Here is a 20083-nt window from a genome sequence, read left to right as displayed (position 1 = left end):
TCAGGTGTTTTATTTTCTCTTCCCCACAAAGAAATAAAGCCCTAGTAACAAACAGGCATTGTCAGGGGAAAAAAATTCTGTTCTAGTGTCGCTGAGAGTGAACTGAAAGGGACCTTGGGATCATGTGTCTGGCCCTGCCGTTTACAGGGAAACTGAGTCACAGGGCAGGGATGTGATGCTACATAAATGGGTCAGTGGATATCTAGACCATGTCCCACTTAACTCAACTTCGAAGTCCAGTATTCCTTGTTTTTATGTCTTCCCTCAAGTCACCAAGTTCATGCTCAGGGTGGGTCCCTACCAACGGTCTCCTAGAGGTGGGAATTCAGAGTGAGGTTCCTTCTCCTTGGAGATGAGGCGGCCATTTGTCAGGGCTGTGAGAGCCGATGGCTCACCATCCAGGGAGATAAACTTCCATGAGAAATTCCAACTTTAGAGAACATCGGGGTCTTTTCCGGTCCTCCTGGACACCCTGAGCCTCCTTTCCCAGGAGGGCCAGCCTAGCAAGGAGCTTTCCTTTCAGCTGGCTTCCTGGCCCAGTCTGCCCTGCCCAGCCCAGATTAAGAGACTTCACGGGGGGCTGGGAACCCAAATCAGAACCCCTGGGGCTGCTCGGGTCAGTCAGTGCAGGGGGCAGCGTGGGACTCCGGAAAGGGCGATGGATTTTGGAGGCAGCCGCCGGAGAGAAGGAGCTTATTTCTAGAGTTTCCTCCACACTGAAGTCCCGTCATCCTAAACCCCGAGCTGGGGTAATGGGTCAGATGAAGAGACCAGACATATTAGGGCCTCTGTCCCTAGAGGTCGCTGAGAAGGCAGACCCAGAGGAGGGAAAGGAACCGGGATGGTCCGTGGGAGAAAGGTGAGCGTCAGGGAGAAAGTCCCAGGGGCTGGGAGTCCTGGGAGGGACCTCGGGTGCTTGAGAGACTCCGACTAACCGGGTGGCTCCGGTCCAAGGTCTCCCTGCCACGTGTCCGGTGACAAGATAAGACCACTTGCCTGCAGGGGAAGGAGGCTGAGCGGGGGAGGGCGAGGCTGGTGACCCGGGAGCTTGGTGTGCCATGGAGAGTCATGTGAAGGAGATGGAGGAAAGAATGGGAGGAGGAGAAGGAGGGAGGAGTTGTGATGATGGCTCCGGGCTGGCTGATGGTTGACAATAATTCTGGTCCCGATGGAATTTGAGCCACACGTTTATTCCAGTCATTGATACAGGAACATGCAGACACAGACAGACACAAACCACCCTCGCACCCGCCAATAGCCAGAACTAGCCTGTAAGGGACCCCCAGCTGCCGACCCTGGACCATCCTGGTTCCCTGCCACCCACCCGGGGTCTTTCAGGAGCTTCTCAGTCACCCGTGGGGACGGAAGTCCTGGCTCTTCATTTATCTGAGCTCTTCAATTCATGATTTAGGATCAGGAAACTGAAATCTGGAGGGGAAATTCTCTCTAGTTTAACCTTCCCGCTCTCTCCTTCCCATTTTACAGAAGGGAAAACTGAGGCTCAGAGAGAGGAAGTCACTCTCCTGCCATGGAACAGCCTTTCTGCAGATTTCTCAGACTGGAGTCTGGGCGGCTGGTAGGAAGGGCAGGCAGCCTCTCTGGGGCCCTTCCCTGACCTCGGGCCAGCCTTTGGAGCCAGATTCCCAGGGTGGAAATTGCATGATTCCTCCTGGGCTGGAGGAGGATTAGACTGTGTGAAATGTGGCTGAAGGTCTCTAAGGGGGGCCCAACTCAGCCAGTCAGTCCGCAGAGCTGAACCTTATACTTAGAGATTCAGCGGGCGGGGAGCTGTGAAATGGGAGTCTATTTTAGGCAGCACCATGAGGGCCGAGGGGATTCTGGGATGAATCACGCTCACAGGGCCCGGAGGGAACCTTGGGACAAGGGGACGCCAGCACTGGGTGGCTCGTGGAGCCTTTCAGAGCTCTTACCTGTGCTAGCTCATGGGATCCTTGCAGTGCCTGTGGCGTGGATACTACTCCCATTTTGTACACGGGGAAACTGAGGCTGGGAGAGCTTCACTCACAGCTAGAAGGCCCCTGAAGCACGCTTTGAATTCGCGCTATATCTCTCCTACCCCCTAGCTTCCTGCACGACCCAGCCCAGGCTGCCTTGGAAGGGGGTGTCAAAAGTGGGAGGAGCTTAGCACGTGGGATGTCGGACAACTCAGATCCCGGATCATCAGATGGAACCTTCAGAGCGGGCTGCGCAGCCACAAAAGGAATGAGCCAGACAGGGCCTTCCGAGCCGCCACACCGGGGACAAGGGGGCGGGGCCTTCTGAGCTCTCACACGGGGGACAAGGGGGCGGGGCCTTCCGAGCCGCCACACCGGGGACAGGGGGCGGGGCCTTCCGAGCCACCACACCGGGGATAGGGGTATGGGCCTTCTGAGCCGCCACACCGGGGCCAAGGGGGCGGGGCCTTCCGAGCCGCCACACCGGGGACAGGGGTATGGGCCTTCCCCGACAGCTGCAGCTCTTCTCTGAACCCACCTTCCTTTCGGAGGAGGGACCGGGGTCTAATAATCTGCCCCGGATTTTATTAAACGGGATTCGCTGCTGCAGGAGGCCGGAATCTTGGAAGCCCGGGGCAGCGCTTCCCCCTCCTGCCTCCCAGGGCCGTGGGGCGGGAAACGGCAGCACCACGTGAGGGCCCCGCCGGGAGCCTTTGGGGAAACAAGTGACGGAGGACCAGACGGCGGGGGCGTCCCCGGGAGGGGCGCGGCTCCCAATCCCTCGTGGCCGAGGCCCGAGGCCGGCTGACCGCTGCGGACCCGGGGACAGCGGCCGGAGCAGCCTCCTCCCGGGGCTGGAGGGCGGCGGCTCCGGGAGGGCGGCGGCTCCTACTCCGAGGCTTCCTTGGAAGTGTAGGCCACGTTGTCGTAGGCCGGGGGCGGGGTGGCTGCCGGGCTCGGGATGTTGAAGTCTGTGCTGAAGGCGTTCGGCAGGAAAACCATGGACTGCTGGAAGGAGGGAAAGGCCACGTGAGAGCCCGCGGAGGGAGCGGGAGTTAGTGCGAGGGCGCCCCCTGCTGGCCACCAGGGGATCGCTCTTGGAGAGCCCGAAGAGGCGTTAATAAGAGCCTTGTCTTGTAACAGATGGGGAAACTGAGGCACAGAGAACTACTCCCCCCTCCTCCCCAACGCGAGCAGAGCTTGCTGGTCCTCCCTGACTGCAGGTCCGGGGCTCCATGCTGCCTGAGGGAAGAGCTTTCTCCCTCACTGTCTCCCTTCTCTTTCCCCCTCTGCCCTTCATCACTCCTCTTCTTTCTCTCACTCTCCCCTTGCTCTCTTTCTCTCTCCTCTTCTTTTCTTTCTGCCTCTCACACTCCCTTCTCTTTCTCTCATTCCTTCTTCTCTTTTTCTCTGCCACTCCCCTTCCTTTTTTCTCACTGTCTCTCACTCTCTCCCATTCTTCTTCTCTCACTCTCTTCTCCTTCTCTCTCTCTCTCTCTCTTCTCTGTCTCACCCCCTTCTGTCTCTCACCCCCTTCTGTCTCTCACTCTCTTCTTCTCCTTCTCTCTGTCTCTCACCCCCTTCTGTCTCTCACTCTCTTCTCCTCTCTGTCTCTCACCCCTTCTGTCTCTCACTCTCTTCTCCTCTCTGTCTCTCACCCCTTCTGTCTCTCACTCTCTTCTCCTTCTCTCTCTGTCTCTCACCCCCTTCTGTCTCTCACTCTCTTCTCCTTCTCTCTCTGTCTCTCACCCCCTTCTGTCTCTCACTCTCTTCTCCTTCTCTCTCTGTCTCTCACCCCCTTCTGTCTCTCACTCTCTTCTCCTTCTCTCTGTCTCTCACCCCCTTCTGTCTCTCACTCTCTTCTCCTTCTCTCTCTGTCTCTCACCCCCTTCTGTCTCTCACTCTCTTCTTCTCTGTCTCTCACCCCCTTCTGTCTCTCACTCTCTTCTCCTTCTCTCTCTGTCTCTCACCCCCTTCTGTCTCTCACTCTCTTCTCCTTCTCTCTCTGTCTCTCACCCCCTTCTGTCTCTCACTCTCTTCTCCTTCTCTCTCTGTCTCTCACCCCCTTCTGTCTCTCACTCTCTTCTCCCCCTTTTGTTTTTTTTCCCTGTCTCCGTCCCTCCCCCCCTCCTGTTTTTGTTTCTCTGCCCATCTCCCTCCCTCCACTCTCTCACCAAGCCGCCCTAAAACACTTATTTGAGAACCGAGCACTTTCCACACACCCGGCCCGGGTTAGTCTCTGGGAACCTGAAAACAAAAAGGTTTAACCACCGCGAGCTTTCATTGTGGGCCGGAAAAGCAAACCCGGACACATAGACCCGGGCGTAGCTGCATGTTTGGGCCACACTTAGGACTTCCTGCAAGACATTTTTACATAAAATATTTCATACAAAGGGATTTCTGGGTCACTTCCGGTCTCAAATCACTTTACACTTAATTAAAAGTTCATTTCTGGATTTTAAATTAGGAAGACCTGGCTTCAAATACCCTTTGGATGAGTGTGGCTCTGGCGGCCTCAGTGTTCCTCCCCGAGAAATGAGCAGCAAATTGCCCTTAGGGCCTTCATCACGTGGGGGAAGATCTAGCGGGCCAGGGTGCACTGCTGACAAGCGGCATCCGTAACTGGTCCCCAATCCCCTCCAAGACTCAGCTCTGCCGCCGCCCCCCACCCGAGGCCCTCCGGGGCTCCAGGACCACCAATGTTTAAGGGAAGGCGAGCTAAGAGAATGAGACTTGGGGGATGAGCCTGAGGGTGGGAGCCTGGCTCACTGGGACCCTCGCTCAGCAGAGTCTGGGAGGGGGACAGAGAATTTGTCCTGAACTTTTTGAGTTTGCGATGCCTTCCACCATCTTTTCTCATTTGTTTATACAAAGTAGAAGAGACCACTTGGTGTAATGAGAACACTGGGTTTTGAGGAAGAGGAAGTGGGTTCGAATCCTGACTGTGGTTCTTATTGGGGGGGGGATGGGTCTTCGCTGAGTCTCTGGGATGGTTGTTTGAGTTTTCAAATTAAATTAAAAGGGACGCGTACATCGTTGGACTCCATGGTCTCGGGAGTCTCCTTGCACTGGGCGAAGCAGAGACGCCATCCAGAGCCCAGGCCTGTCCCTGAAAGCTGCCTCCCCTGGGCCCTGCTGCCACCAGGTGGGTCTCACTCTCTCCTGGCCACTGCAGCTGTCCCGAAGGAAGGGGCAGGAATTGTCCCAGCGTGCCCTCCGCCCCAAAGCCCGACACTCCCCAAGTGCTGGAGGCACTCACTGTGTTGGTGCTGGAGCGGGTCGCCTGGCACCCGAAATAGGTGGCAATGACAGCAATGAAGAACTCCAGGATGGTGAAGATGGTGAGCACGGCCAGGTAACCCCGGCCCACGTCCTGCAAACACAGAGCCACGGTCACTGAAACCATGAAGTCAAAGACGGCTCGGAACTGCAAGGAACCCTAGAACTTAGGATGTGGAGAGTCGGCGCTGGCAGGGGCCTTAGAACATGGAATAAAGTGTCCGCGCTGGACATTAGAACGTAGAACATTGGATGCCCACAGCTGGGAGGAACCTTAGAATGTAGAACATTATAACTGAAAGGAACCTTCGAACAGAATATGATACTTCAGAGCTAGAATCTCAGGATTGGCAGGGACCTCATCCCCTGCGCTCGACAATCCCCCTAGCAAATGGCGGTCTAGCACCCTGTGGATACCCTAATGGCTGAGCCACCTCCACATGTGGGTCATCTGGAGCAGAAAGCAGCTCCCTGGCCGGGAGGACAGCAAGAGCACAGAGAAAGTCTCTGCATCCGAGGGCAGCAAGAGCGCAGGGAAAGTTTCCATAATCGGAGGGCAGCAAGAGCAGGGAAAGTCTCCGCACCGGAGCGCAGCAAGAGCGTAGGGAAAGTGTCCATAATCTGAGGACAGCAAGAGTGCAGGGAAAGTCTCTGCATCCGAGGGCAGCAAGAGCGCAGAGAAAGTCTCTGCATCCGAGGGCAGCAAGAGCGCAGAGAAAGTCTCTGCATCCGAGGGCAGCAAGAGCGCAGGGAAAGTGTCCATAATCTGAGGGCAGCAAGAGCGCAGGGAAAGTGTCCATAATCTGAGGGCAGCAAGAGCGCAGGGAAAGTGTCCATAATCTGAGGGCAGCAAGAGCGCAGGGAAAGTGTCCATAATCTGAGGGCAGCAAGAGCGCAGGGAAAGTGTCCATAATCTGAGGGCAGCAAGAGCGCAGGGAAAGTGTCCATAATCTGAGGGCAGCAAGAGTGCAGGGAAAGTCTCCGCACCTGGAGCGCAGCAAGAGCAGGGAAAGTATCCGCACCCGGAGCGCAGCAAGAGCAGGGAAAGTGTCTGCACCCGGAGCGCAGCAAGAGCGCAGGGAAAGTCTCCCCACCCAGAGCGCAGCAAGAGCAGGGAAAGTGTCCATAATCGGAGGGCAGCAAGAGCAGGGAAAGTCTCCGCACCCGGAGCGCAGCAAGAGCGGAGGGAAAGTCTCCGCACCCGGAAGGCAGCAAGAGCAGGGAAAGTGTCTGCACCCGGAGCGCAGCAAGAGCGCAGGGAAAGTCTCCGCACCTGGAGCGCAGCAAGAGCAGGGAAAGTGTCTGCACCCGGAGCGCAGCAAGAGCGCAGGGAAAGTCTCCGCACCCGGAGCGCAGCAAGAGCAGGGAAAGTCTCCCCACCCGGAGCGCAGCAAGAGCGCAGGGAAAGTCTCCGCACCCGGAGCGCAGCAAGAGCGCAGGGAGAGTTTCCGACCCCTTTCTCTCCAGACCAAGGCTTTTTATACTTCAAGGGCCTCAAACTCCAACTCAACCACACAAAAGCTTGCACCTTCTGAAGGAACCGGCCCATTTGGGTAGCACGCTGAACGTGGAGTCAGGAAGACCTGAATTCAAGCCTTCCTCAGACACTTAGTAGCTGTGTGAGGCTGGGCAGGCCAGTTAATCTCTTTCAGCCTCGGTTTCCTCATGTGTAAAATGGGGCTAACAGTAGCACCCAGCTCCCAGGGTGGTCGTGAGGACTGAAGTCCCCCGTGTAAAGGGCTCTGCAAACCTGAGAGCGCTTTATAAACGCCGTCTGTTGTCATTATTCGCTCACCTGCCCCCGAAGCCTTTGCCTGGTGCGGGAGCCGCGGCAAAGGAAGGGGAGAGAAATTGGGGGCGAGGAAAGCTGCCTGTCGGTCGCTCTCTGGCGCCTACTTTCGAAGCCCCCATCCCTCGGCCCAAATCCCACCTGCCCGGCATCCGCAAAGTACAAATAGATCAATATGAGACGGTCACGGAAGGGGAGAGCTTTTTGGGCTGAAGCTGGGCTGAGGGCTTCAGGGAGGAGGTGGCAGCCGAGGCTGGACCTAGGAGGTCAACAAGGAGATGTGGGAGTGTTCTTGGTGAAGGGGAAGAGAAAAGGGAAGCCGAGGGGCGGGGGAGGGCGGAGGGCGGGGGAGATCCCGACACAACTTGGGAGCCTTCCTTCAGAAAGGCTCCTCGCAGCGTTCCTGTCGAGGGGATTCTTTTAGGGTGGGGTATGAGGTCCCGAGGTTCTAGCTCTTCTGGATTATATTCTGTGTTAAAAAGTTCCTACTGTCTGTAATGTTGGGTTCCTCGCAACTATGGGGATCCTGTACTCTTATGTTCTAACATCCCTCCCAGCTCTGACATTCCATGTTCCTAGAACATGGCATTCTATGTTCTAGAGTCCCTCACATTGCTGCCATTCCATGTTCTAGGATTCTTTCACTTTGACATTCTATGTTCTATGTCCCAACACTGAATGGAGGTAGGGGTGTGTGTGTGTGTGTGTTTGCATCACATGCCCAGGGCTTTCAGGATTCAGGTCCCCCGGTTATACTTGACCACTCACTCACCCAGTTAGTCACCCCAAAGTCCATCAGCAGGATGGCCGTGGCAGCGAAGGAAGCGATGATGTTGAGGATGTTCATCCCCAGGCTGCTCTTGACCTGAAGGGGAGAGGTGATGAGGGGCCCTCCTCCCTGGGGCCTGGAAGGGGCCCTGTGGCCCTCACTGAGCTCCTTGAGCCCCCCAGGACAGACCGAGCTGCCTGACTCGCTTTCCAGGCAGTGTCCATCCCTTCGCGCGGCCTGCTCCATCCTCTCCCGCTTCCGGCACCAACGTCAAGTTCAGAAACGGTCAGGTCATCGAGGTCGGTGTTGGGCCACTCTTAGCCCATTTTACCGGCCCTCTCCTCCCTCAGAAGGAGCTCCCCCGGCGGCTGGGGCAAATGCCCCCATGGACCCGCCCCCTGCCCTCGGCTGCCCCCTTGCCTCGGGGCCCTGAGGATCGCCCAGGAGGGTGGGCTTGGAGCTGGTGAGCCCGGCCTACGTCCAGGTTTTAAATGGGCCCCTCGCTACGTTTTGCACAAACGTGGGTGGATTGCCGGGGTTTTCCATCACCCACAAGAGTAGAACCCGCAGGTCCCACGCTCTGCTTTGCCCCCCATCTCCCCTACCCTGTCCTGCTGGCCTGAAGTGGGGGCAGAGCTTGGGGGCTGTCTGCCCCCGAGCTGCTTCCACTGTGAAGATCCAGTGGGCCGGGCAGGGCCAGACTTCGGATCCCCCTCCGGGCCCGTCTTTGGTGCCCCCTCCGGGCCCCTCTGGGCACTCACCAGACAGCTGGTATGATGCTTCTCTGCAGCCACCGAGAGGGATCCAGAGATGATGAACTAGGTGAGGAAGAGGAGGGCATTCACCATGGGGCAGAGACCCAGCTCCAGGATGGGCAAACAAGGCCCCAGGCTCCCCCAAGCAGCCCTGCCCAGCCCTGGGCTCTGTAGGAGGGCACTTTCCCAGAGCTGAGTGTCCCTCGGCTGCCAGGTCCCCTTTATCTTCTGTTCTCCCTTCTCTCTCAGGCCTGCAGCAATGCCCTTGGGCCAGAGGCTCTGGGGACCCTCCCTGGGTCCCCCAGGTCCCCCAGCTCTTCCTAAGGATGGAAGGAAATTGAGCCAGACAGAAGACCAGGTTAGTCCTGGCTTCTCCACTTACAAGAGAACAATGCCCAGAAAGACCTTCAAGCGTGTCCAAGTTCCCACAGTTAGGGAGGATTTGAACCCAGGACTTTTGACTCCAAATACAGGATTTTCTGTGTTTTTGTAGGGTTTTGCAGCCCTGAAAGGGGTGTGACTCAGAGTGGGGGCCAGGCGGGGGGGGCAGGGACTCCCCTGTGTCTCTCAGGGAGGGATGGCTGCACTCCTCAGATCACAAAATTGTTGGCTCTCCAAGTGCATTAAAATCCTGCCTGCTTATGGGTAATTTGTGATGGGGGCTGGAGCAGGAGAGGGACCTCAGGGGGTGACGACCTTCCCCTGACTGAGGCCCCTGCCCAGCCCCCTGCCTTGCTCCTGTACTCACACACACTCCTCCCCAGAAGGGGATCCCTCCATCGACGAACAACATGCCAACGTAGCCCCTCCGGAACATCAGCAGGACGCTGCCGAAGCTGATGTAGATGAGGCCGATCAGGATCTGGACTGTCTGCAAGGAGCCCCGGGGGGCAGTGGAGTCAGGGAGGCCCGGCCTCCAGCCCCAGCCTCTAGGGGCCCGGGCCTTCCAGCTTCCTTCCTCCAGCGGCCCTTCTGGGGCCGGACTCAATTCAACAATGTGTGTGTGTGTGAGTGTGTGTGTATGTGTGTGAGTGTGTGTTTGTGAGTGTGTGTGAGTGTGTATGTGAGTGTGTGTGAGTGTGTGAATGTGTGTGAGTGTGTGTGTGAGTGTGTGTGTGAGTGTGTGTGAGTGTGTATGTGTGAGTGTGTGTATGTGTGAGTGTGAGTGTGTGTGAGTGTGTATGTGTGAGTGTGTGTGTGAGTGTGTATGTGTGTGTATGTGTGAGTGTGAGTGTGTGTGAGTGTGTATGTGTGAGTATGTGTGTGAGTGTGTGTATGTGTGTGAGTGTGTGTTTGTGAGTGTGAGTGTGTGTGTGAGTGTGAGTGTGTGTGTGAGTGTGTATGTGTGAGTGTGTGTGTAAGTGTGTGTATGTGTGAGTGTGAGTGTGTGTATGTGTGAGTGTGTGTGTGAGTGTGTGTATGTGTGTGAGTGTGTGTTTGTGAGTGTGAGTGTGTGTGTGAGTGTGAGTGTGTGTGTGAGTGTGTATGTGTGAGTGTGTGTGTAAGTGTGTGTATGTGTGAGTGTGAGTGTGTGTATGTGTGAGTGTGTATGTGTGAGTGTGTGTGTATGTGAGTGTGTGTTTGTGAGTGTGAGTGTGTGTGTGAGTGTGTGTGAGTGTGTGTGAGTGTGTGTGTGAGTGTGTGTATGTGTGAGTGTGTGTATGTGTGAGTGTGTGTGTGAGTGTGTATGTGTGAGTGTGTGTGTGAGTGTGTATGTGTGAGTGTGTGTGTATGTGTGAGTGTGTGTTTGTGAGTGTGAGTGTGTGAGTGTGTATGTGTGAGTGTGAGTGTGTGTATGTGTGTGTGTATGTGTGTGAGAGTGTGTGTGTATGTGTGTGTGAGTGTGAGTGTGTATGTGTGTGTGAGTGTGTGTATGTGTGTGAGTGTGTGAGTGTGTGTATGTGTGTGAGTGTGTGAGTGTGAGTATGAGTGTGTATATGTGAGTGTGAGTGTGTGTGAGTGTGTATGTGTGAGTGTGTATATGTGAGTGTGAGTGTGTGAGTGTTTATGTGTGTGTGAATGAGTGTGTATATGTGTGTGTGTGTGTGTGTGTGTGTGTGTAATGGGGGGCTGTGGCTCGGAGGTGAGGGGGTCTGGCTTGGGATGTTTCCTCTTGCCCCAGAGTGGGCAGATCTGGCTCGCCGTCAGCCTTTCTCTCTCCTGACTGAGGTCAGAGTGTGGAAGGGCAGGGGTGTGGGGAGGGGGGAGCAGAAGGCACCAGGGCCGGCCTTGGACAGAAGGGCTTTTGTGTGGAGGAGGCTGGAGAGTTTATGTGTTTGGCCCCGGAGGAAGAATCAGCCCCGCAGAAGGGGAGTTTTAAGCAGTCACAGAGAGGCAGTGTCAGGAAAAAGGCCCCTCCACCCGTTTTCTGGAAGTGGAATGGGCTCCCTCAGTGACCCTTCCTTCCCCTACTCCCCCCCCCCCACCCTGGTCTATGAATGGCGGCTGGGTGCCTTCAACAGGGACATCTGGTGAACTTCTTGTGAATAACTCGACTCTGAGTTCTGGCCACGTCGAGATCCGTGATGCTCTTCCTTCCCGGGGACTCCCCTCAATCCCTGCCCCCCCCCAAAGCATCTCCTTTCACCCCCTACCAGCCAAAGCAGACGCTGGGCGGGCTCACCCCTAAGGCCTTGGGCTCCCCGTTCAGGAACGTCTCTCCTGGTAGAAGTCTCTGATGAGGCACGTTTCCAGGAGGCTGTGAGCCCAGTGGCGGGTCCTCAAACTGCAGAGTCCCAGGAGACTGGCACAGGGTCCTGGGCAGCATGGCCGGGCCCGGGCGGATACCACTGGCGTTATTTGGGGGGATGACCACAAACACCCCATTGGTGGCAGGGGCTGAGGTCATGGTGGCCAGAGAGGCTGGAAAACAAAGGATCACGTCAGAGAGGAACCTTTCCCCTGGTGATGGAGGCAGCAAGTTGGAGAAAGCCCTGGGTTTGGGGTCAGAAGACTGAATTTAAATTCTTTTGCTCCCAGTGCCCTCTACCAGCTCATCACTGAGGGCACTGAGAGCCGGAGGCTCCTGGAGCTCAGTGAAGGAGCCCCCTCATTATACAGATGAGCGCATTTTGGCCCAGCTCTAAAACTTACTCTTTTTTTTTTTTTAATTATTTTTTTTTTTTTAGGCTGGGGTTAAGTGACTTGCTCAGGGTCACACAGCTACGAAGTACGTACTCATTTTTGTAACAAGCATATTATGAGAATGCCGGTCTCGTTCCGCACCTAATTCACTTGAGGATCTACTGTGAAATGCCCTTCCTACTCTTGAAGAAGACTCCGGAGGGGTTGGGTTAGGCTGGGTCCTCCCAGGACCTGGGTCTGGCCCCACGAGGTGAGCCGCTGAGACTGGCTGAGCCCCTAAATCTCTGGCCTTCAGCAGCAGCACTTTGGAGACTGGGAATTTTGTTTTTAGCTGTCACCCACTATTCCACCTATGACTAACAATTTCCCACCTATTTTCTCTCAATTTTCACTCATTTTTCTCCCTATTCTTGTATGGATCAGTCCCCGGCCATGAGAGAAATTCACCCCAACTTCCATATTCTATTCTCTCCTTCCTATTTTCTTTAATCCTTCCCCACCCAAGTCCCCCACCGGCCCTGTTCTTTTTCTGTGCCCACTGTAATTCCTATTCCATAATGAATATGCTGCCTTCATCCTGACCCTTTCTCTCACACCCTGCCATTATTAGCCCTCACTGATCCTCCATGATGGTACCTCCACCCCACCATTGGCTTTCCTTCCCACCATGGCCCTCGATGAAGAGTCAAATACTCCTTACTCCCCACAGCTACTCCCGGGATCTCCCTGGGAGTATATTTTCCTCTTTTTAAATTCATTTAAAAATTAGTAATTAAGAATTATTAATTCTTTAAAAAATCAAAGCAATCCAGATAATGTTGGCTTCCCTCCTCCCCCCCAATGCAGTTGGGGTTAAGTGACTTGCCCAGGGTCACACAGTAGTAAGTATTAAGTGCTGGGGCCCAATTTGAACTCAGGTCCTCCTGCCCCACCTGGCTGCCCTTCTCAGCAAGAACTTTGATCCCTTTGCCCCTTAGTATTTTCTCAGATCTTTATCCTCGCTTGAACTTCCCTCTTTTAAGTTTTTATCTTATCATGGTACACAGTCCTTTCCCTTAAGAATCTTATCACTGATTACCCCCTGTCAAACCTCAGCCTTGGTTTATCTCCAATTTCTACCCACAAGCTGCTGAATGGAACTGGGGGAGACCTCACCACTGTGCTCCCTGAGCACGTTATAAATTCCCCGTATCCATCTTCAGCTGGGCCCTCACTGTGGCAAGGCGATCCTTTTATTCTTCCCTGATTAATTCCTCAAGTTGCTATGTGGTGCGGCGGAGAGTGCTGGACATCAGGAAAACTCATCCTTCTGAGTTCAAATCTGGTCTCAGACACTTACTAGCTGGGTGACCCTGGGCAAGCCATTTAACCCTGTTTATCTCAGTTTCCTCATCTGTAAAATGAATTAGAGAAGGGGATGGTCCAGCATCTTTGCCAAAAAACAAACCAACAAAAAGAACCAAAAAAAAAAAAAAAACAAAACCCAACCCACTGAATGGGGTCACAAAGAGTCAGACATGCCCCAAACAACTGAACAAGAACAAACATTAATTCCTTATCTTGAGCAGCCCCCACAAAAGCTTTTTCAAACTTTTTCTCTCCTTGAGATGCACACCCCCAACTCCCATCTCTCTCATCTGATTTTTGACAAATGGAGGGAGTGGAGCAGAGATGGGAAGAAGAGAAAATAAATGCTTGTTAATTTTTAAAAAGAGAAATCGGGGTCATTCTACACGAGCTTCCTCTTCTCCTTTTCTCTATCTCAGATCCCTTATCACGGATCTCAGCTCAGTGAAATAACCTTTCTTCCCACCAAAGCCTTTACATTTGTCCGTAATCCTATCCTGACATCCACTCTAGTCTTCTCTAGCAATCTACAACCTCCATCATCTTCACTATCTCTGTCTCCATAGCTCTCTCCCTCTTTCTCCCTTCTTCCCTCTCTCTCTCCCCCTTCCTTCTCCCTCCCTCCTTCCCTTTCTCTTAACTTCCTTCCCACCTCTCTCTCTCCCTTGTCTCTGTCTCCCTGTCTCTGTCTCTGCCTCAGTTTCTTTCTGTCTCTCTCTTTTCCTCTTCCCCATTTTCCCTCCTCACCCTTACTTCTTCTCTAGGTTCCTTCACATTTCTTCCCATCCTCACTGGACTCTGTCCTCTCAGATTACCGGCCCATATCTTTTCTCTTAGTCAGTCAAATTCCCGGAGAAAGCTCTTTATACTGTTTCTCTTTCTCTTTCTCTTATTACTTCCTCTAAAGCCTCTTGCAATCTGGTTTCCAAGTTGTTGGCTTCCCCCCTGCCCCCCCAATGCAGTTGGGGTTAAGTGACTTGCCCAGGGTCACACAGTAGTAAGTATTAAGTGCCGGGGGTTTCCAAGTTATTATTTAACTGAAACAGTTTTATTCAAGGTCACCAGTCATGGTTTAATTGCCAAGTCTCTTAATTTTTTGATCTTTATCCTTCTTAGGTAACGTGTTGCATTTGACACATTCGATCAATCCCTTTTCTGTCTCCTCAGTCTCCTTTGCAGTCAGGTCCAGCTCCCAAAATGTGTTTTCCCCCTAATGCTCTGCCCTAGAGCTTCTATTTTTCTCTCTCCATACTCCATCTTGGCGACTTCATCAGCTGCTATAGATTTCATTATCACCTCTGTATCAGGGATGGTAGCTAGATGGCTCAGTGGAGAGAATGCTGGACCAGGAGTCAGAGAGACCTGACTTCAATTATGGCTTCAGATACTTACCTGGAAAAATCACTCGCCCTCTGTCTCTGGAGAAGAAAATGGCAAATCTTTCCAGTATCCTTACCAAGAGAACCTCATGAAGAGTAAAATCCAGTGATCCAGAACTATATATCCATCTCTTTCTTGAGCTTCAGTCCTTTATTTCCCCTAAGAAATTCCAATTTGTATCTCTTGGAGACTCTTGAAACTAAATGTATCCAAAATAATGCTTGTGATCTCTCTCCCTCTAGTTACCTTTCTTCAAAACTTCCCTATTCTCCTTTTTCATCTCTTTCTTCTCTTCCTGGCAATAGCACCACCATCCTTTCAGCTTCTTGGGTTCCCAATCTCACCATTATCCCCAATTCCTCACTCTCCCTTATCCAACAGCTGACATCCGACATCAAGTTAGATGCCGATCTTGCTTTGTGATATCTCTAGCATCTGACCCTTGTTTCTACACACACTCTACTTACATCTTGGTTCAGGCCCTCGCCCCTTCTTGTTTAGATTATTTATTGCTCTCTTGGTCTTAAGTCTCTAGTCATTCCAGTATATTCTACAATGACCAAAGTGATTTTCTTTAATCCTCCCCATCCAAGTCCCCCTCCAACCCATTCTTTTTCCATGCCCACTGTAATGCCTGTTCCATAATGAATAAGCTGCCTCCATCCTGAACCTTTCTCTCACACTCCTCCGTTATTATAGCCCTCCATGATCCTCCATCACTTTTACTCAATAAACTCTAGTGGTCTCCTTTTGCTCCTAAGGTAAAACAAAAATGCTTCCATTTAACTTTTAAAACTGGATCTCATTGCTCAAACTCATTGGCCATTATTCTCCCTCCCACATTTTGTGATGTGACCAGTTGTCTCAATTTCTCATTGCTTTTTCCATGGCTATCCCAGTTGCCTTAGAATGTCCTCCCTTCTCACCGCTACCTCAATGAAAGTCTCTCCCTTCAAGACACTGCTCAAGTATCACCTTTTACAGGAAGTACAAGAAGGCTTTCTTTTTTCCTTTTTTTTTTAAATCATCTTTCTATTTCCAATTTTATTTGACTGGCAAAATTTACATTAATTTGCCCACATTCATTTTGGATTCCTTTCCCCTTCCTACTCATCTTTTCTTTTCTTTTTTTTTAAATTAATTTTATAATTATAACATTTTCTTTGATAGTACATATGCATAGGTAATTTTTTTTTACAACATTATCCCTTGTACTCCCTTCTGTTCCGAGTTTTTCCCCTCCTTCCCTCCACCCCCTCCCCTAGATGGCAGGCATTCCCATACATATTAAATATCTTATAGTATATCCTAGGTACAATATATATGTGCAGAACCGAATTATGTTGTTGTTGTTGCAAAGGAAGAATTGTATTTGGAAGGTAAAAATAATCTGGGAAGAAAAAGGAAAAAAATGCTCACAGTTTACACTCATTTCCCAGTGTTCCTTCTCTGGGTGTAGCTGATTCTGTCCATCATGGATCAATTGGAATTGGATTAGCTCTTCTCTATGTTGAAGAAATCCACTTCCATCAGAATCCATCCTCATACAGTATCATTGTTGAAGTGTATAATGATCTTCTGGTTCTGCTCGTTTCACTCAGCACCAGTTGATGTAAGTCTCTCCAAGCCTCTCTGTATTCCTACAGGAAGACTTTCTTGATCCCCCAGCAGCAAATGCCATCTCTTCCAAACTATCTTGTATGGAATTATTTAGTTTTTAGTTTCTTTATACTTATTTTGTGCATGCTTATACAGATCCTGATTGCCTTCCCTATTAGGTCCTTGTGAGTTTGTTTTTAAGTTTTAAAATTTATTTTAAACTTAAATACAAAAAAGAAAAAAATTGCCATGTACACAGCAGAACATGAGAGGATTCAATCTTTCAATGTCAAGAAAACCTATATAATAAATAATACTCATTTTTTCCAAAGCTGATTACTTTGCTTCCTTGTTTTTTTTTTTTTTTATTCTCTACTATGCTCTTTTTACTTCATTTCCCTCTCCCACCTCAAATAAGTGTAGACACACCCATACACATATATACTCATATACACTCACACCCATATATGTAAGATCATATTATGCTTATTTTCATCTGTCAGCCATTTCTCTGGGGTGAATAGCATTTTCCCTCGGAAGTCCAAGCCTTTCCATGTTTTGCTAGCAGCTCATTTTTCCTACACCATAGCAATATTCCAACCCAATCACATTCTAGCCAAAAGGATGTCTGCAAGTTCTCCTCCCCCCATTTTCTGCATTCCTTCTATTTTTGATTGCATAGGTTTTATTTATACAAAACATTTAAAATTCTTTTTTATTGAAGTTTTGTATTTTCTAAACATATGCAAGGATAATTTTTTCAACAATGACTTTTGAAAAACTTTGTTCCAAAATTTTCCCCCTTTCCCCTTCCTCTAAATAGCATATAATCCAATCCATGTTAAACAGAGTAAAATATGTGTTAAATCCAATATAGGCATACATATTTGTATAACTATCTTGTTTCACAAGAAAAATCAAATTAAAAAGTAAAAAAAAAAAAAAAAAAGAAGGAAAATAAAATTCAGGCAAACCACAACAAAAAGAGTGAAAATATTATGCTGTGGTCCACCCTCAGTTCCCACAATGCTCTCTCTCTGGGTATAGATGGCTCTCTTCATCATAAGATCATTGGAACTGGCCTGAATCCTCTCATTATACAAAAAATTTCAATGTAAAATAATAAAAATGACCCATTTTATACTTCAACAATGCTCTTACCATATAGTTTAAGGTCGGACACTACTGAATCTATTTCCTTCCTCCCTGGTTCTTTGAAGTTTTTGACCTTTTGTTCTTCTAAATGAACATTGTCAATATTTTCTAAAACTCGATAAGAGTTTGTTTCGTGTGTCATCTCTATAGCACCTAAGATAGTGCCTGGTGACAAACAAGTGTTTGTCAGGTATGTGCCTGATGCTGTAAAAGTGCAAGTGCTTTGGACGGATCTTCTGCTGGAAGCTGGGAATGTGAGTCAGGGATGATGGCGGATCGGGACCTGTTGTGAGCCAGTTATGTCAACATGGTGAGATTGAAGCGGTGTGCTCAGAGAGGAAGTCTCCTCATCCGTAAAAGGGATGATCATCAAGAACTTGCCTTATCAACTAAGTCTCTGAGATCAGATCTGAGGCTCTAGGCCAGGTTGCAGCTCTCCTTTATTAGTATCATTATCATCATCATCATTATTGTCAGGGAATCTGGGTTCAAATCCTGCCTCTTCCTCACTGTGAAAGCTTGGAAAAATCTCTATTCCATATGATGTCAAAAGTCTGGATTAAAGAAAATAACCAGTAAATATGAAACCCAAGAAATTGGATCACTTGTCCTGTCTGGACTGCTTTTAGGCCCCCGGGAACATGGCAATGTTGGGTGCAGTGACCTGCAAAGCCCAATTTCTGAAGAGTGAACCCACCATATAGGACCAGGGAATTCCCTGAGATTCATCTCACACCAGCCAGATGGACATCAATAATAGTTAATGCCTCAATTTATAACCTGAAAAAAGCATTTCCACATCTGTAACCTCCTTTGATGCCTCGGTTTATTTTTCGGTATAACCAGGGGACTGAACCAGAGGGTCTCCAAGTTCCCTCCTGCTCTCATATTCTGTATCTCCCTGGTTATGATATTTCTGTTGACTTGTCTCTAAGCTGGTGGATGGAGCGCTGGAAAAACCCGAGTTCAATTCTCATGTCTGATACATGTGAGTTGTATGACCCTGGCCAAATGGTTTGATTCCTTTGGGCTCCGGTTTCCTCATCTATAAACTGAGAGAGTTGGTCCGGATGCTTAGCTCTCCATTTATAATCTAAGATTCAATATCCTAAGGTACCTCCCAGCTCTAACATTCCCTGTCCTAAGACCCTTCCCAGCGCTGACGTTCCTTATTCTAAGATCCTTCTCAAATCTTAAGTTCCCTCTTCTAAGATCCCTTCCAACTCTAACAAATTCAAGCTCTTGCCCCCAATTCTAACATTCCACATCCCAAGGTACCTCCCACTCTAACATTCCCTGTTCTAAGATTGCTTCCCACCTCTGACTTTCTATAGTCTAAGGTCCCTTCCACCTTCCATCTTTTAAAAATTACTTCCAAGATCTGGATCAAACAAAAATAGTATTTATGAAGCACTTTGCAAAACTTGAAGCATATACACATTATTACTGCTTATTATAAGAGCATTAGGAATGATCTATGTCCTCAAATTCCAAGGTACCTCCCAGCTCTAACATTCCCTGTTCTAAGATTGCTTCCCACCTCTGACTTTCTATAGTCTAAGGTCCCTTCCACCTTCCATCTTTGTTTTAAAATTACTAAAATTAAGATCTGGATCAAACAAAAATAGTATTTATGAAGCACTTTGCAAAACTTGAAGCATATACACATTATTACTGCTTATTATAAGAGCATTAGGAATGATCTATGTCTGGGGCACCTAGGGGGCGCAGTGGATAGAACACCAGCCTTGAATTCAGGAGGACCTGAGTTCAAATCTGGTCTCAGACACTTTTCCTAGCCGTGTGACCCTGGGCAAGTCACTTAACCCCAGCCTCAGGGAAAAAAAAAAAAAAAAAGGAATGATCTATGTCCTCAGGTTCCAAGGTTCCTGCCAGCTCCAACATTTTCTCTTCTCCCCAACGCTAGTATTTTAGGGTCCAGGTGGCAACATGTGATTGATGGCTCAAGACAATGGTTGAAGAGCTCTCATGGGCCGCCCGTGGTAAGCACCCAGGCAGGGTTTTATGGGAACTGGGCTGAAGATGTCCTATCCAGGCATAGCTTTTCCAAGCTGGATTCTGTGTTGGAGAAGATCCTTACTCGTGAAGAAAAGAAAGAAGGGAGGGGAGGGAGCAATGCCCTAGTTCACAGGTTGTTACTAACTTGGGAGGTGTGACCAGAGAGGGAGAGAGGCTGTGAAATCACAGCTTGCTTTGCTGACACATCTGCCAGAAGGATCTTCAGAGCCCAGGAGAGGGGCCGACGGGGGTCTCACTTGCTCCTTCGGAGCCCTCAAAGTCTCCATCTGTTAAGGGCTCTCAGAACCCTGAGTCCCGCAGAGCTGCCCTATATTCTCTGGACTTGGATTCAGGAAGTCCGGAGCTGAGCCCTTCCTTCCTGACTTCCTCGCTTCTCTGCACAACGGTCATTACAACAGTGCTCACTTCCCAGAGCTGTTGAGAGGCTCCGAGGAGAGGATGTGTGTGAAGCACTTGGTAAATCTTAAAAGGGCCCCACAAAAAGGTAGCGCTCATTTTAGGAGGTTAAAAGCCCTCTGAAAAATTTCAAATCAATTTACCAAAGCCTTATTAAGTCCCTACTATGGGAAGAGCCCGTGCTAGGAAAGAAAAGGAAAGAAGTCCTGACGAAAGAGACTTTTGGACAAGATGTGAGATCTGGCAACCGCACGGTAGCTGCTGGACCAATGGCGGCTAAGGTCTCAAAGTCTAACCTGGATTTCAGTCCATCCCATAGAACACAAACTTGTTCACTTAGTTTTGAGCTCTGGCTTCCTTACTTCTCCTGTCTGGGGTGGCCCGAGTTAGGAAGGGGAAATCGACCTCTCCTATATGCTTTGTCCTCAAATCCCAAATATCCTCCTGGAGGAGGAGATCGGACACACTTATTCCCATTCATTTGCCGCATTACACAGGGTAAAGTAGTTGCTTTCCTCTCCACAAAATGTGAAAA

General features: G+C 50.3%; 1 protein-coding gene across 1 annotated transcript; it reads right to left on the bottom strand.

The window, feature by feature from the left end:
- Positions 1-2843: 2843 nt before the first annotated feature.
- LOC141547958 (membrane-spanning 4-domains subfamily A member 15-like) lies at positions 2844-11395 on the bottom strand. Its single transcript, XM_074276672.1, has 6 exons — positions 11171-11395; positions 9296-9418; positions 8554-8610; positions 7796-7888; positions 5215-5328; positions 2844-2960 (listed from the first exon to the last, which is right to left on the bottom strand). Exons 1-6 carry the CDS (start codon positions 11393-11395, stop codon positions 2844-2846), a joined length of 729 nt encoding a protein of 242 aa, XP_074132773.1.
- Between the last annotated feature and the right edge of the window lie 8688 nt (positions 11396-20083).

This window comes from Sminthopsis crassicaudata, chromosome 6 (genome assembly GCF_048593235.1).
Source record: "Sminthopsis crassicaudata isolate SCR6 chromosome 6, ASM4859323v1, whole genome shotgun sequence".
NCBI classification, from domain to species: Eukaryota; Metazoa; Chordata; class Mammalia; order Dasyuromorphia; family Dasyuridae; genus Sminthopsis; species Sminthopsis crassicaudata.
The sequence above is the reverse complement of the archived record's forward strand: the minus strand, read 5'-3'. Positions and strand labels throughout refer to the sequence as shown.